Source organism: Chionomys nivalis, chromosome 16, assembly GCF_950005125.1.
Source record: "Chionomys nivalis chromosome 16, mChiNiv1.1, whole genome shotgun sequence".
Lineage (NCBI taxonomy): Eukaryota > Metazoa > Chordata > Mammalia > Rodentia > Cricetidae > Chionomys > Chionomys nivalis.
In genome coordinates this window covers 59,218,117-59,236,079 of record NC_080101.1, presented here as the reverse complement: position 1 = coordinate 59,236,079, position 17,963 = coordinate 59,218,117, and the positions used below count along the sequence as shown (strand labels likewise).

General features: G+C 40.4%; 1 protein-coding gene across 2 annotated transcripts in view; it reads left to right on the top strand.

The window, feature by feature from the left end:
- The window catches only part of Mrps28 (mitochondrial ribosomal protein S28), a 138,552-nt gene that overhangs the window by 33,109 nt on the left and 87,480 nt on the right, over window positions 1-17,963 (top strand). The window contains exon 3 of one of the 2 annotated variants that reach the window (XM_057790300.1): window positions 11,579-11,656. The exons of the other annotated variant lie outside the window; for it this stretch is intronic. Coding sequence (XP_057646283.1) covers window positions 11,579-11,648 — 70 coding nt within the window. The 3' untranslated portion in view covers window positions 11,649-11,656. The remainder of the gene's footprint in view (window positions 1-11,578; window positions 11,657-17,963) is intronic. 2 annotated transcript variants of the gene reach the window in all.

Below are 17,963 nucleotides of genomic sequence, written 5' to 3'. Positions count from 1 at the left end.
CTGGGTTACTTCATCAGAATTTTTTTTTCTGTTTCTGTCCATTTGCTTGCAAATTTCAAGATGTCATTAGTTTTTACCATTGTGTAAATGTACCACACTATCTTATCCATTCTTCAGCTGAGGAGCATCTAGGTTGTTCCTAGGTTCTGGCTATTATGAATAATGCTGTTATGAACATAGATGAGCACATGCCCTTGTGGCATGATTGAGCATCCTTTGAGTATATGCTCAAAAGTGATATTGCTGGATATTGAGATAGATTGATCCCTAATATTCTGAGAAACTGCCATATTGATTTCCTAAGCAGCCGTACAGGTTTGCACTACCAGCAATGTAAGAGTGTTCCCCTTACTCCACATCTTCTCCAGCATAAGATGTCATCAGTGTTTATGATCTTGGCTGTCCTGATAGGTATAAGATGGTATCTCAGAATTGTTTTGATTTGCATTCTCTGATGGCTAAGGAAGTTGAGCATTTCCTTAAGTGTCTTTTGGCCATCTGAGATTCCTCTATTGAGAGTTCTCTGTTTAAATCTGTACCCATTTTTTAATTGGATTATTTCGTATTTTGGTGTCCAGTTGCTTGAGTTCTTTGTATATTTTGGAGATCAGACCTATGTCAGATGTGGGCTTGGTGAAGATCTTTTCCCATTCTATAGGCTGTTTTGCCTTGTTGACCATGTCTTTTGCTTTACAGAAGCTTCTCAATTTCAGGAGGTCCCATTTATTAATTGTTTCTCTTATGTCTGTGCTACTGGGGTTATATTTAGGAACTAGTCTCCTGTACCAATACATTCATGGATACTTCCCACTTTCTCTTCTATGAGGTTCAGTGTGGTTGGTTTTATGTTGAGGTTTTTGATCTATGGAATTGAGTTTTGTGCATGGCATAGATATAGATCTATTTGCATTTTTCTACATTGCTACACAGAATATTAAAAATGGGTTAGATCAATATGTAAGAGCTAACCAATAAGAGACTGGAACTAATGGGCCAGGCAATGATTAAAAGAATACAGTTTCCGTGTAATTATTTCGGGGCATAAGCTAGCCATGTGGGCGGCTGGGTGCCGGGGACACAGTCCTGCCGCTCATATTACAACACTACATGTCAGCACCATATTTGCTGAAGATTCGTTTTTCCCATTATATAATTTTAGCTTCTTTGTCAAAAATCAGGTGTTCATTGGCATATGGATTGCTGTCCCAGTCTTGGGTTGGATTCCATTGGTTGTCTTGTCTGTTGTTATGCTAATACCAAGCTATTCCCATTACTGTAGCTCTGTGGTAGAATTGGAAGTCAGGGATGGTGACGCCTCTAGAAGTTCCATTATTGTACAGGATTGTTTTGGCTATCATGGTTTTTTTTTGTTTTTCCATATGAAGTTGAGTATTGTTTTTTTGAGGTCTGTGAAAAATTATGCTGGGATTTTGCTAAGTATTGCATTGAATCTGTAGATTGCTTTTGGTAAGATTGCCATTTTTACTATGTTAATCCTACCTACCCAAAAGCATGGGAAATCTTTCCATTTTCTGATGTCTTCGATTTCTTTCATCAAAGATTTAAAGTTCTTTTCATACAGGTCCTTCACTTGTGTGAGTAGAGTTATTACCCCAAGATATTTTATGTTATTTGTGGCTATTGTAAAGGGTGATGTTTCTTTGATTTCTTTCTCAGTCCATTTATCATCTGTATTTAGGAGGGCTGATGATTTTTTGAGTTAATTTTGTGTCCTGCTGCATTCTTCAAGGTGTTTGAGTTATAGAAGTTCCCTGGTAGAATTTTTGGGGTCGCTTATGTAAACTATCATATCATCAGCAAATAGTGAGAGTTTGACTTCTTATTTTCTGATTTATATCCCTTGATCTCCTTTTGTTATCTTATTGCTTTAGCTAGAATTTCAAGTATTATATTGAATAGATATGGAAAGAGGGACAACCTTGTCTTGTTCCTGATTTCAGTGGAATCGCTTTGAGTTTCTCTCCATTTAGTTTGATGTTGACTGTTGGCTTGCTGTATATTGACTTTATTATGTTTAGGTACTTTTCTTGCATTGCTGCTTTCTCTAAGACCTTGATCATGAAGGGGTGTTGAATTTTGTCAAAGGCTTTTCCAGCATCTAATAAGATGATAATGTGGTTTTTTTCTTTTAGTTTGTTTATATGGTGGATTACATTGACGGATTTTCATATGTTAAGCCATCCCTGCATCTCTGGGATGAAACCTACTTGGTCATGGTGGATGATTTTTCTGATGTGTTTTTGAATTTGGTTTCCAGTATTTTATTGAGTATTTTTGTGTCAATGTTCATGAGGGAGATTGGCCTATAATTCTCTTTCTTAGTTATATCTTTGTATGGTTTGGGTATCAGAGTAACTGTAGCCCCATAAAAAGAGTTTGGTAATGTTCCTTTTATTTCTATTGTGTGGAACAATTTGAGGATTATTGGTATTAGTTCTTCTTTGATGTTCCTGCAGAATTCTTTGCTGAAACCATCTGGTCCTGGGCTTTTTTTGGTTGGGAGACTTTGATGACTGTTTCTATTTCCTTAGCAGTTATAGCTCTATTTAATCTGCTTTTCTGGTTTTGATTTAATTTTGGTTTATGGTACTTAGCCAGAAAATTGTCCATTTCCTTTAAGCTTTTCAGTTTTGTGGAGTACATGTTTTTGAAGTATGACCTGATAATTCTCTGGATTTCCTTGTGTCTGTTGTTATGTCTCCCCTTTTCATTTCTGACTTTGTTAATTTGGATGTTCTCTCTTTGCCTTTTGGTTAGTTTGGATAAAGGTTTGTCTTGTTGACTTTCATGAAGAACCAACTCTTTGTTTCATTAATTCTTTGTATTGTTCTCTTTGTTTCTATTTTATTGATTTCAGCATCAATTTGATTATTCCTGTCGTTAATTTGATTATTACTGTCGACTGCTCCTCCTGGATGAGTTTGCTTCCTTTTATTCTAGAGCTTTTAGGTGTTCTGTTAATTTGCTAGTGTGAGATTTCTCCAACTTCTTTATATAGACTTTTACCGCTATTGACTTTCCTCTTAGTACTGCTTTCATAGTGTCCCATAAGTTTGGGTATGTTGTACCTTCATTTTCTTTTTTTTTTTCTTTTTTTCTTTTATTAATTAATTTATTTAATTATTAAAGATTTCTGCCTCTTCCCCGCCACCACCTCCCATTCCCTTCCCCTCCCCCAATCAAGTCTTCCTTCCTCCTCAGCCCAAAGAGCAAGCAGGTTTCTCTGCCCTGTGGGAGGTCCAAGGACCACCCACCTCCATCCAGGTCTATTAAGGTGAGCATCCAAACTACCTGGGCTCCCACAAAGCCATTACGTGCAATAGGATCAAGAACCCATTGCCATTGTTCTTCAGTTCTCAGTAGTCCTCATTGTCCATTATGTTCAGCGAGACAGGTTTTGTCCCATGCAATTCAGTCCCCGGCCAGCTGGCCTTGGTGAGTTCCCGATAGAACATCCCCATTGCCTCAGTGTGTGGGTGCACCCCTTGCAGTCCTGAGTTCCTTGCTCGTGCTCACTCTCCTTCTGTTCCTCCTTTGGATCGTGAGACTTCAGTCCAGTGCTCCAATGTTGGTCTCTGTCTCTGTCTTCTTTCATCGTCTGATGAAGGTTAATATTCAGGGGGATGCTTATATGTTTTTCTTTGGGTTCACCTTCTTATTTAGCTTCTCTAGAATCACGAATTATAGTCTCAATGTCCTTTATTTGTGGCTAGAAACCAAATATGAGTGAGTACATCCCATGTTCCTCTTTTTGGGTCTGGCTTACCTCACTCAGGATAGTGTTTTCAATTTCCGTCCATTTGTATGCAAAATTCAAGAAGTCATTGTTTTTTTACTGCTGAGTAGTACTCTAATATGTATATATTCCATACTTTCTTCATCCATTCTTCCATTGAAGGACATCTAGGTTGTTTCCAGGTTCTGGCTATTACAAACAATGCTGCTATGAACATAGTTGAGCATATACTTTTGTTGTATGTTTGGGCATCTCTTGGGTATATTCCCAATAGTGGTATTGCTGGGTCGAGAGGTAGGTTGAACCCGACTTTCCTGAGAAACCGCCACACTGCTTTCCAAAGTGGTTGCACAAGTTTGCATTCCCACCAGCAATGGATGAGAGTGCCCCTTTCTCCACAACCTCTCCAGCAGAGGCTATCATTGGTGTTTTTGATTTTAGCCATTCTGACAGGTGTAAGATGGTATCTTAATGTTGTCTTGATTTGCATTTCCCTGATTGCTAAGGAAGTTGAGCACGATCTTAAGTGTCTTTTGGCCATTTGAACTTCTTCTGTTGAAAAGTCTCTGTTCAGCTTAGTGCCCCATTTTATAATTGGATTGATTAACCTTTTACGGTCTAATTTCTTGAGTTCTTTGTATATTTTGGATATCAGACCTTTGTCAGTTGCGGGGTTGGTGAAGATCTTCTCCCAGTCAGTGGGTTGCCTTTCTGTCTTAGTGACAGTGTCCTTTGCTTTACAGAAGCTTCTCAGTCTCAGGAGGTCCCATTTATTCAATGATGCCCTTAATGTCTGTGCTGCTGGGGTTATACGTAGGAAGTGTTCTCCTGTGCCCATGTGTTGTAGAGTACTTCCCACTTTCTCTTCTATCAGGTTCAGTGTGTTTGGACTGATATTGAGGTCTTTAATCCATTTGGACTTGAGTTTTGTGCATGGTGATAGATATGGATCTATTTTCATTCTTCTACAGATTGACTTCCAGTTCTGCCAGCACAATTTGTTGAAGATGCTCTCTTTTTTCCATTGTATACTTTTAGCTCCTTTATCGAAAATCAGGTGTTCATAGGTTTGTGGGCTAAAGTCAGGGTCTTCTATTCGATTCCATTGGTCGACTTCTCTGTTTTTATGCCAGTACCAAGCCGTTTTCAGTACTGTAGCTCTGTAATAGAGTTTGAAGTCAGGGATGGTAATGCCTCCAGACGATCTTTTATTGTATAAGATTGTTTTGGCTATCCTGGGTTTTTTGTTTTTCCATATAAAGTTGATTATTGTCTTCTCCAGATCTGTGAAGAATTTTGATGGGATTTTGATGGGGATTGCGTTGAATCTATAGATTGCTTTTGGTAGAATTGCCATTTTTACTATGTTGATCCTCCCAATCCAAGAGCAAGGGAGGTCCTTCCATTTTCTGGTGTCCTCTTCAATTTCTTTCTTCAAAGACTTAAAGTTCTTGCCATATAGATCTTTCACTTCCTTGGTCAGAGTTACCCCAAGGTATTTTATGCTATTTGTGGCTATCGTGAAAGGTGATGCTTCTCTGATTTCCCTCTCTGCTTCCTTATCCTTAGTGTATAGGAAGGCAACTGATTTTTTGGAGTTGATTTTGTATCCTGCCACATTACCAAAGGTGTTTATCAGCTGTAGGAGTTCTTTGGTAGAGTTTTTTGGGTCGCTTATGTATACTATCATATCATCTGCAAATAATGAAAGCTTAACTTCTTCCTTTCCAATATGGATCCCCTTGATCCCCTTATGTTGTCTTATTGCTATTGCTAGAACGTCAAGCACTATATTGAAGAGGTATGGAGAGAGTGGACATCCTTGTCGTGTTCCTGATTTTAGTGGGATGGCTTTGAGTTTTTCTCTGTTTAATTTAATGTTAGCTGTTGGCTTGCTGTAAATAGCTTTTATTATATTTAGGTATGACCCTTGTATCCCTAATCTCTCCAAGACCTTTATCATAAAGGAGTGTTGAATTTTGTCGAATGCTTTTTCAGCATCTAATGAAATGATCATATGGTTTTTTTCTTTCAGTTTATTTATATGGTTGATTACATTGATAGATTTGCGTATGTTGAACCAGCCCTGCATCTCTGGAATGAAGCCTACTTGATCATAATGGATAACTTTTCTAATGTGTTCTTGGATTCGGTTTGCCAGTATTTTATTGAGAATTTTTGCGTCGATGTTCATGAGTGAGATAGGCTGTAATTCTCTTTCTTGGTTGGGTCTTTGTGTGGTTTTGGTATCAGGGTAACTGTAGCTTCATAAAAGGAATTTGGCAATGACTCTTCTGTTTCTATATTGTGAAATACATTAAGAAGTATAGGTATTAGCTCTTCTTGGAAGTTCTGGTAGAATTCTGCATTGAAACCATCTGGCCCTGGGCTTTTTTTGGAAGGGAGATTTTTGATAACTGTTTCTAATTCTTCGCGACTAACAGGTCTATTTAGATCGTTCACCTGGTCTTGGTTTAGGTTTGGTATATGGTACTTATCTAAAAAAGTGTCCATTTCTTTTGCATTTTCCAGTTTTGTGGCATACAGGCTTTTGTAGTAAGATCTAATGATTCTCTGAATTTCCTCTGTGTCTGTGGTTATGTCCCCCTTTTCATTTCTGATCTTATTTATTTGCGTGTTCTCTCTCTGTCGTTTAATTAGTTTGGATAGGGGTTTGTCAATCTTGTTGATTTTCTCCAAGAACCAACTTTTTGTTTCATTGATTCTTTGGACTGTTTTCTGTGTTTCTATTTTGTTGATTTCTGCCCTCAGTTTGATTATTTCCAGTCTTCTACTCCTCCTGGGCGCGTCTGCTTCTTTTTTTTCTAGAGCTTTCAGCTGTGCTGTTAAGTCCCCAATGTATGCTTTCTCCGTTTTCTTTAAGTGGGCACTTAGTACTATGAACTTTCCTCTTAGCACTGCTTTCATCGTGTCCCATAGGTTTGAGTATGTTGTCTCTTTGTTTTCATTAAATTCAAGGAAGACTTTAATTTCTTTCTTAATTTCTTCCTTGACCCAGGTGTGGTCCAGTAGTTGACTGTTCAGTTTCCATGAGTTTGTCAGCTTTCTGGGGGTAGCTTTGTTGGTGGCTTCTAACTTTAATCCGTGGTGATCTGATAAGACACAGGTGGACACTGATATTTTTTTGTATCTGTGGAGGTTTCCTTTGTTTCCAAGTATGTGGTCAATTTTCAAGAAGGTTCCATGAGCTGCAGAGAAGAAGGTGTATTCTTTCCTATTTGGGTGGAGTGTTCTATAGATGTCTGTTAAGTCCATTTGATTCATTACCTCCAACAATTCTCTTAATTCTCTATTAGTTTTCTGTCTGATTGACCTGTCCATTGGTGAGAGAGGTGTGTTGAAGTCTCCTACTACTAGTGTGTGTGATTTGATGTCTGCCTTGAGTTTTAGCAATATTTCTTTTACATAAGTGGGTGCTTTTATATTAGGGGCATAGATATTCAGGATTGAGACTTCATCCTGCTGAATCGTTCCTGTTATGAGTATAAAGTGTCCCTGTCGATCTCTTCTGATTGATTTTAGTTTGAAGTCAGTTTTGTTAGAAATTAGTATGGCCACACCTGCTTTTTTCTTAGGACCATTTGCTTGAAAAACCTTTTCCCAACCCTTTACTCTGAGTAGATGCCTGTCTTTGTGGTTGAGATGAGTTTCTTGCAAACAGCAGACTGTTGGATCCTGTTTTCGTATCCAATCTCTTAGCCTGTGCCTTTTTATTGGTGAATTGAGACCATTAATATTAAGTGATATTAATGACCAGTGGTTGTTAACTCCGGTTATTCTTACTGCTTTTGGTAGAAGAGTTTGTGTGTCTCCCTTCTTTGAGTTGTGCTGTTGAAGGGTCGCTAGATGCCTGGGTTATTGTAGGCAGTATTGGCAATGTTGGATTCCTTGGGTTGTGATTTTCCTTCTATTACTTTCTGTAGGGCTGGATTTGTGGCAACGTATTGTTTAAATTTGTTCTTATCCTGGAATGTCTTGTTTTCTCCATTGATAGTGAACGATAGCTTGGCTGGGTATAGTAGTTTGGGTTTGCATCCATGGTCTCTTAGTTTCTGTAGTACCTCTATCCAGGACCTTCTGGCTTTCATGGTTTCCATAGAGAAGTCAGGTGTAAGTCTGATCGGTTTACCTTTCAGTTACTTGGCCTTTTTCCTTTGCAGCTCTTAACATTCTTTCTTTAATCTGTATATTTTGTGTTTTGATTATTATATGGCGAGGGGATGTTTTTTTTTTTTGATCCAGTCTGTTTGGTGTTCTGTATGCTTCTTGAATATTCAAAGGAATATCTTTCTTTATGTTGGGGAAGTTTTCTTCCATAATTTTGTTAAAAATGTTTTCTGGACCTTTGAGCTGTGCCTCTTCTCCTTCTTCTATCCCTATTATTCTTAGGTTTGGTCTTTTTATTGTGTCCCATATTTCCTGAATGTTTTGTGATGAGAATTTGTTGGTTTTGGTGTTTTCTTTGATCAGTCCGTTTATTTTCTCTATGTTGTCTTCAGAATCTGAGATTCTTTCTTCTATCTCTTGTATTCTATTGATTATGCTTGTTTCTGTCGTCTCTGCTCGTTGACCTATATTTGCCATATCCAGCTGGTCCTCAGTTTGTGTTTTCTTCCTTGCTTCCATTTCAGTTTTCAATTCTTGGACTGTTTCCATTACCTGTTTGATCGTTTTTTTCTTGGCTTCCCAGGGTATCATTTACGTATTTACTCATTTCTTCAAACTTTTTGTTATACTTCTCATCCATTTCTATGAGGGCGTTTTTTACATGTTGTTTAAGGGACTCTATTGCTTTCAAAAAGTCAGTTTTTTCCTCTTCTCCTGTGTTAGGGTGTTCAAGTCCTTGTGTTGTAAGATCATTGGGTTCTGGTGTTTTCATGTTGTTTTTCAGATTGTTGGGTGGATTCTTGCCTTGGCGTCTGCCCATCTCCTCTTACCGATGCTATCTATTGGGTTTGATTTAATTGTAGCGGGGCAATCTGCTCTCAGTGCAGGCTTCACTGTTTCTTGCCCGCACTATCCTGCATCCAGTGCCTCTGCCGCCCGGGCCTGCCTGCCGGTGCCTCCACCGCCCGGAACTGTCTATGCGCCGGTGCTTCCGCCGCCTAGGCCTGCCTGCCGGTGCCTCCGCCACCTGGGCCTGCCTGCGCGCTGGTGCTTCCGCCGCCTAGGCCTGCCTGCCGGGCCTGACTGCCGGTGCCTCCGCCACCCGGGCCTGCCTGCACGCTGGTGCCTCTGCCGCCCGGACTTGCCTGCCTGCTGGTGCCTCCGCCTCCCGGGCCTGCCTGCGCGCCGGTGCTTCCCCCGCCTAGGCCTGCCTGCCGATGCCTCCGCTGCCCGGGCCTGCCTGCGCGCCGGTGCTTCCGCCGCCTAGGCGTGCCTGCTGGTGCTTCCGCTGTACCTTCATTTTCATTGAATTCTAGTAAGTGTTAATTTCTTTCTTTCTTCCTTGACTCGGGAATTCATTTGGTTCAGTTGAGCATTGTTCAGTTTCCATGAGTTTGTAAAGTTTCTGAGATTTGCATTGCTGTTGGGTCCTAACTTTCAGCCTTGGTGATCTAATAAGATACAGGGTGTTTTTCCAGTTTTTTTTGTGTCTGTTGAGATTTGCTTTGTGACCAAGTATGTGGTTAGTTTTAGAGAAGGTCCCATGAGGTGCTGAGAAGAAGGTATATTCGTTTGTGTTTGGGTGGAATGTTCTATAGATGTCTGTTAAGTCCATTTCAGTAATGACATTTGTTAGTTCTCTTATTCCTCTGTTAAGTTTCTGTCTGGCAAACCTTTCCAGTGTTGAGAGTGGGGTGTTGAAGCCTCTCAGTATAGTGTGTGGGGCTTTATGTGTGATTTAAGCTTTGGTAATGTTTCTTTTATGAATGAGGGTGCCCTTGTATTTGGGGCATAGATGTTCAGTATTGAGACTTCATTTTGGTGGACTTTTTCCTGTGACGAATAGGAAATGATCTTCTTCATTCTCTTTTAACTAATTTTAGTTTGAAGCCTTTTTTGTTAGATATTAGGATAGCTACACCAGCTTGTTTCTTAGGTCCATTTGATTAGAAAATCTTTTCCCCATCCTTTACTCTGAGGCAATATCTGTCTTTGTAGTTGAGGTTTGTTTCTTGTATGCAGTAGAAGAATGGATTCTGTTTTTGTATCTAATCCATTAGGCTGTGTCTTTTTATAGGTGAATTGAGCCCATTGATATTAAGTGATATTAATGCCCAGTGATTGCTAGTTCCTGTCATTTTTACTTTTGTTAGTTGTGGTGGTATTGTGTGTGCGGTTCTCTTCTTTGGGATTTTCTGGTGTGTGATAATCTTTTTCCTGTGGTTTTGTAGGTGTAGCTAACTACCTTGAGTTGGAATTTTCTTCCTAGTACTTTTTGTAGGGCTGGATTTGTGTATAGGTATTGATTAAATCTGTTTTTGTCATGGAATATCTTGCTTTCTCCATCTATATTGCTTGAAAATTTTGCTGGATTTAGCAGTCTGGACTGGCATCCAGTCTCTTAGTGTCTACATAACTCCTGACCAGAGTCCTCTGGTTTTCATTCTTTCTATTGAGAAGTCAGGTGTAATTCTGATAGGTCTGCCTTTATATGTTTCTTGGCCTTTTTCCTTTGCAGTTCTTAATATTCTTTATTCTCTATGTTTAGTGTTTTGGTTATCTTGTGATGAGGGAACTTTTTTTTTTGTCCTGTCTGTTTAGTGTTCTGTAAGTTTCTTGTATTTTCATAGGCATGTCCTTTAGGTTGGGAAAGTTTTCTTTTATGATTTTGTTGAATATATTTTCTGTGCCTTTGAGCTGGACTTCTCCTTCTTCAATTCTTACTATTCTTAGATTCAGTCTTTTCATGGTATTCCAGATTTCCTGGAGATTTTGTTTAAGAATTTGTTGGATTTAACATTTTCTTTGACTGATGCATCTATTTCCTCTATCGTATCTTTCAAACACCTGACAGTCTTTCTTTCATCTCTTGTGTTCTGTTGTTTATACTTGCCTCTATAGTTCCTGATTATTTATGAGATTTTCCATTTTTAAATTTCTCTTTGTTTGTGTTTTCTTTATTGCCTCTATTTTAGTTTTCAAGTCTTGACCCTTTTCACGCGTTTGATTGCTTTTTTTTTTTTTTTTTGGTTGTTTTTAAGGGATTTGCTGATGTCTTCCACTTTTTTTTTGTCTGTTCTTCCATTTCTTTAAGTGAATTTTTTATTTCCTCCTTAAGGGCCTCAATCTTCCTCATAAAGTTATTTTTATGGTCATTTTTTCTGCTTCATTTGTGTTGGGATGTTCAGGTCTTGCTATTGTAGAAATAGTAGTTTTTGGTGGTGCTGTCTTGTTCTTTATGTTGTGGAGTGGATTCTTATCCTGATAGACCCATTTTTTTTTTTCATCCAATCAGAATAGGCAGAGCCTGTGTTTCAGGGGTGTCCCTTTCCCTCTAATTGTAGTTGGGGGCTGTGGCTCTGTTGAATGCTTCAGGTGTCAGCAGGGTAGAGACTTCTGTAATTGTTCCTCCGGGTACCTACAGGCCCAAGGCTTAGATGGTCGCTCCTCCTGGTACAGGCGTGGCTATTGCTCCTTTGGTTCCTCCTCCTGGTACAGGCATGGCTATTGCTCCTTTGGTCACTCCTCCTGGTACAGGTGTGGCTATTGCTCCTATGGTCACTCCTCCAGTTGCAGTTGGGGCTGAGGTTGAGACTCTATGGTCAGTCAATCTCCAGAGGGCAGTGCTGTCACCACAGCGGACCACAGCATAGCTGAAGCTTCATCTCCTCTATTGTCTGTTTCTTAACACAGGATCTCACCTGTAGCCCTGGTTGGCCACGAACTTTCGGGGAGTCTTCTCCTTCAACCTCCCAAATTCTGAGATTATAGGTATGTGCCCCCAAACCTGGATTTAGCTTTTGTGTGTGTGTGTGTGTATGTATGTATGTATGTATGTATATGTGTGTGTGTATATATATATATATATATATGTATGTATATATGTGAATTATATTTTTTTAACAAATGGTTTCCAACCTTTGCACCAAAAAGTCCTAGCATTTTGCAGAAAGACTTCAGGGGTTGTATGTGAGTCATAGAAAGTGCTGAGAAAGGAGTCACTCCTTGTTCTCAGCAGTTCTGAGTTTGTCTTTTGGAAGGTCAGCCAGTGTTCTTCCCTGCTGAGCCCCCATTATGTCTTTTCAAGTTGTTCTTATTGGAACCAGTTCTTTGCTTATTTGGTTGGCTGGTTTGCTTTTTGAGATAGGATGTTACTAAGTAGCTCAGGTTGACCTTGAACTCACCATAGTCTTTCATGGAAAGTCTTTCTTTCTAGGAAGCCTTGGCTTCCTAGATGCTGAGATTACAGGCGTGTGTCACCATACCCACCCATAAAAGCTAATTTTCGTGTTTTTAAAACACCTCTAGAATTATTTTTTACCACTGAGTAATACTCTATTGTGTAAATGTGCCACAAATAATGCTACTATGAACACAGTTGAACAAACATCCTTGTATTATGATTGAGCATCTTTTGGGTATATGCTCAAGAGTGGAATTGCTAGATCCCGAGGTAGGTTGATTCCCAATTTTCTGAGAAACCGCCATACTGATTTCCAAAGTGGTTGTACAAGTTTGCATTCCCACCAGCAATGGATGAGTGTTCCCCTTACTCCACATCCTCTCCAGCATAAGCTGCCATTGGTGTTTTTGATCTTAGCCATTCTGACAGGTGAAAGATGGTATCTCAGAGTCGTTTTGATTTGCATTTCCTGATGGCTAAGGATGTTGAACATTTCCTTAAGTATCTTTTAGCCATTTAAGATTCTTCTGTTGAGAATTCTCTGTTTAGTTCTGTATCCCATTTTTTAATTGGGTAATTTAGAATTTTGATGTCTAATTTCTTGAGTTCTTTATATATATTGGAGATCAGTCCTTTGTCTGATGTGGAGTTGGTGAAGATCTTTCCCCATCCAGTAGGCTGCTTTTTTGTCTTATTGACCATGTTCTTTGCTTTATAGAAGCTTCTCAGTTTCAGGAGGTCCCATTTATTTATTGTTGCTCTCAGTGTCTGGGCTACTGGTGTTATATTTAGGAAGTGGTCTCCTGTGCCCATGCATTGAAGACTACTTCCCACTTTCTCTTCTATCAGGTTCAGTGTGTGATGGAGGAAGGTCATTGGTTAATTAAAAAAGAAACTGCATGGCCCTCATAGGTTAGAACATAGGTGGGTGGAGTAAACAGAACAGAATGCTGGGAGGAAGAGGAAGTGAGCTCAGACTCGACAGCTCTGCTCTCTGGAGCAGAGGCCATGCTCCCCTCTCCCAGGCAGACGCCATGCCGCTGTGCTCCAGAGCAGACGCGATGCAGCCAGCCGCCAGGTCAGACATGCTGAATCTTTCCCGGTAAGACTGGTGCTACACAGATTATTAGAGATGGGTTGAGCGGGATATGAGAATTAGCCAGTTAAGGGCTAGAGCTAATGGGCCAAGCAGTGTTTAAAAGAATACAGTTTCCGTATAATCATTTCGGGTATAAAGCTAGCCGTGCAGGCGGTCAGGAGCCAGGCAGGACGAAAAGCAGGCCCGCAGCTCCACACAACAAGTGTGATCGGATTTACATTGAGGTCTTGACTTGAGTTTTGTGCATGGAGATAGATATGGATTTATTTTCATTCTTCTAAATATGAGGAAAACTTGAGGGAATGGGATACATGATGGAGGAGAGACAGAGATGAGAGCAAGGAAAGAGATATCTTGATTGAGGGAGCCATTATAGGGTTAGCAAGAAACCTGGCTCTAGAGAAATTCCCAGGAATCCACAAAGATGACCCTAGCTGAGATCCTAAGCAATAGAGGAGAGAGGACCTGATCTTGACTTGCCCTGTAGTCAGACTGATGAATATCTTAAATATCACCATAGAACCTTCATCCAGCAACTGATGGAAACAGAGGCAGAGACCCGTATCGGAGCACTGTACTGAGCTCCCAAAGTCCAGATGAAGAGTGGGAGGAATGAGAATATGAGCAAAGAGGTCAAAACCGTGATGGGTTCACCCACTGAAACAGTCTACCTGAACTAATGGGAGCTTACCAACCCCAGCCGGACTAGGAAGGAACAAACATAGGACCAAACTGGTCCCTCTGAATGTGGTTGACAGTTACATGGCTGGGGCAGATTGAGGGGCCACTGGCAGTAGCACCAGGATTTATCCCTACTTCAGGTACTGGCTTTTTGGGATCCTGTTCTCTTTGGATGGATACCTTGCTCAGCCTAGATATAGTAGGGAGGGCCTTGGACCTTCCCCAAAGCAATGTGCTTTACCCTTGGAGTGGGAGGGTGTGTAGAGGGAATGGGAGGAGGGGAGGGAGTGGGAACATGGATTGGTATGTATAATGATATTATTGATTAATAAAAAAAAGAAAGTAAAAACAAAACAAAAAATCTCTAGAGTTGATTTTCTTAAGAACTGATTGAGCAAGATTACTTGAAGGTTGAGAAGCAAAGCTAAGGGTGGCAGCACCCACCTACAATGCAGCACTGGGAACACCGAGGCAGAAGGTCACAGTCAGTCTGATGTGTATGCATAGTAAGTGCCGGACCAGCTCGGGCTGCAGAGTAAGGCCTTTTCTTAGATTCTCACCCATACATGCACACAAAAGGTAAACAAAAGATTGTAAAATTTGGAAGGCATTGCTTTGCAGATGAGTTTCTGTCTGGTTCTCTTTCCGGTGGTGGACCTGACAGACATAAGTCTTACAAGATAGGCAAGGCTAGGAAAGGAAGGTGGCCATAGCTCCACTGTGGACCCTCGCTCAAAGAGACGGCGGTGCTCATTCTTGGTGTGTTTAAGTCGCTTTGCTTTGCTTCTCATTCTTTCAGTATATCTGTCTCTTTTGTCTGAGTCTCCTTTGTTCTTATGTAACCAAAGGGCTTCTGCTATGATTTAGACAAAGCACTTTTTTCGTTATCTGCCTACCCTTTTCTTTAGATATTTTTTCTTCTGTCATATGCACACAATGTACACTCAAATGAACAGATTTGTTCCAGTGTAAATAGCACACAAAAACCCAGAATGTAGGCAATAGCATTGCTATTTTCCAAATGAATGAAATGACTTTCTGGGCATGATGTGTTGCAGTCACACAATTAATTAATAACAAAGCAGATTTTCAGCCTAGGGCTCTGTGAGGGTTTTCTGCTTTTCCAATCATGAAACATAAAATCATTCACATGTCGTCAAAACTTAGTCTCACCTGCACAGTCCGTTCTCTACCTGGGGCACTGAAGGCAGTGAGAGATGGGGATGCAGATCTGCTAAAGGATGCAGGGTAGTTCACTATCGATGCTGGCCATGGTGGCCATGATGGCTGCAGTCTGAGTGTGTGTGTTCTCCAAGATTCAGATGTTAAAACATAATCACCAGCATGATGCTATTAGGAGGTCGGGCTGTTGGAAAGGGATTACATCATGAGAGTGTTTCCCTCATGAGTGGCATTAGTGTTTTTGTAAACTCTTGAGAACGTCCTTGATCCTTCCACCAGTTGAGGATATAGTGTCCAGGAATTTCCCTTCCTCACACAGACTCAGCTGCCACCTTTTGGACTCCTTAACTCTTACAACTGTGAGAAATAGCTGCTACTATTTGTAAGCTACCATTTTCCTCGGGCTTTGTTGTGGCATACTGACCTGACTAAGACAATGGTATTCCATGGTTTGACAGTGTTATTACCAGTACGGTAATGTATAGTGGGCCCAGGATTTTTAGAATAAGTCAAGATTGTAATTTTAATGCTGACGGTAGTAACAGAAATTGGTTATGTTTAGCAGTGATTGGTAGCTAAAGTCAGCATGCCTCATGGTATTTAGAAATGCGATTTATTTTGCAGGGAACAGAAGTCTGTTGATATACATAATACTCAATTTTTCATTCTTTGATTGGTGCTTTTATAGAATGTAACAGCTTTAACTTCATTGGGCCTAAAACTTAACAGTTTTTGGTTTTTATGTCCTGAGGTCATATTTGCAAATATGAATTTCTATATTCTATCATCACACAGATACCATATAGAGTTACTGCTCAGTAAGCACATAACCCACAGTTCTGTAATTTTGTTTCAACTCTCTTTTCCTGCTCTGACGGCTGTTTCTGCTCTCAAATCTCCTACATTTTCCTGTCCAGTGTACTGAAACCTGAGAAACTGTGCTGAAAATAAGGACAGCTACTGAGTAAGGCCCCAGGTGCACGCACTTTAGCCCGTGAGCTTCCGCGTGTATTATGACAGCTGCTCAGCTGCTCAGCTCCGTTCTCATTGGCTCTGGGAATACCAGATAACAAACTTCCTGATGGCTGAAGTGTGGCTGCCCTGGGGTTTGCTTCTGTTCACTGGCCCACTTGGTGGGGCTGTCACATGTTAGAGCAGTGTCTGTCGAGCCAGCCGAGGTGCTGAGTGTTTAAGACATGAGCATTTGTCACGGTAGAAACTTTAACACCTCCGTAGGAATAGTGGGGAAAGTAAGATGGGATTATGGAATTCTAGATTGTGTTTGAAGAAGTGAAATTCTTACGGAGAACTTGTAAGTGGATCATGAAATTCCTTTAAAAATTAGTAAGCCTAAAGAATAGCTTTATGATGTTGATTAGTTTGGTTGCTTTGGAATATACCTGCAAAACATTTATTTTTAAACAAACTTAGTATAGTTTTTCATTGAGTCTAGAAACTAAGTGTGTAGCTAGCAGAGCAATGGTTCTTAACCTGTGGGTCACAACCCTTTTGGGGTCAAGTGACCTTTCACAGGGATTAAGACCGTCAGAAAACAGATATTTACATTATGATTCATAACAGAAGCAAAAGTACAGTTATGAAGTAGCAACAAAAATAATTTTATTGTTGGGAATCACCACAATATCAGGAACTGTATTAAAGGTTTACAGCCTTAGGAAAGTTGAGGACCACTGTATTACAGTTACCTCAGTATTATTAATGCTAGTGATACATGGATTAGAGCTAATCTCTGCATCCTGAGACTTGTCTCAGTGCCTGGTACAGAGAGTAAACGCATACAAATAGCGCCACGTCCATTCTTTGACCATGTTCTTCGGGAGTGGAGACTAGGGGTCAGTCTCCATTGCTTACATCAGGGAGGCCATTGCAGAGGGGCTGCTGACATGGGTGGGAAGGATGGTCAGGGCAAGAGTGCTGGCTGTCAGGTGAAGGAGCCCACGTCTCCTGGGAACCCAAGCACTTTAGCCAGCCCAGGTTAAGGAGGTGTGGTAGAAAATGTGGCAGGTGGACAGAACATAGGTTTTCAGCAATAGAAATGCTGTTTTAAAAGGAGTGGCCACTGAAATATTTTAACAGGTAACATGACTCACATTTGTGTTTCAGTGAGATCATTCTGGAAGAGGTGTGGGGTGTTTACTGAAAGAAGAATGCTAGAGCTGGGCCACTGAGGAAACTGTTAGGAAGAAGATGGCAGGGTGAATAAAGCCCTCGGCAAAGTAGAGAGCGGAGCCGGTCTGGACGGGAGGCAGAGGTGGCTTTCTAACAGTATTCTAGTTCAGATGTGGCTTAGTAGTCAGTTGAGTTATACTGGGGGTAGAACAGAAGGGTGTTATTTTTGACATCTTGCTTGCTCCCATTAAGATTAAGATCAGTTTGATTCTGTCATTCTCATTCTTGGGCACTCAACTTGTAATTAGTTACCAGGCTAGGAGCGCGTCCACCTTTACCAAAGTACAGAATCCCCACAGTTCATCAATGCGTATTGATTTGTCAAAGTTTCAAAAACCTTTTCATTTCATTATTATATTTTCATTTTTCAGGAATTGCAACCTTTTCTGTAAAATCATCCAGCTCTGCTGTATAAGTAAAAAGTCCTTTTATTTATTAATGTGTAAATGAGGCTTGCGCCTCTTTAATGCATTATATCTGCTCTGGCATCTCTATCACAACACACGTGATTGACAGCTCTGAAAATCGAGTTTCAAAACAAGCATGATTGGCAGCTGTAAGGTAACTTGCACGTGCCCTGAATGTTACTTGTACTTTTGTTTGACATTGGAGTGGAATAAACAAGCTCATTTCCCAGTCTTTGTTTCTATTTCAGATTATGAAATATATAGGGTCAATAGAAAGTGGAATATATAGTGGATGTTTCAAAAACTCAAGTTTTCAAGGTGTATATTGGCAAAGAG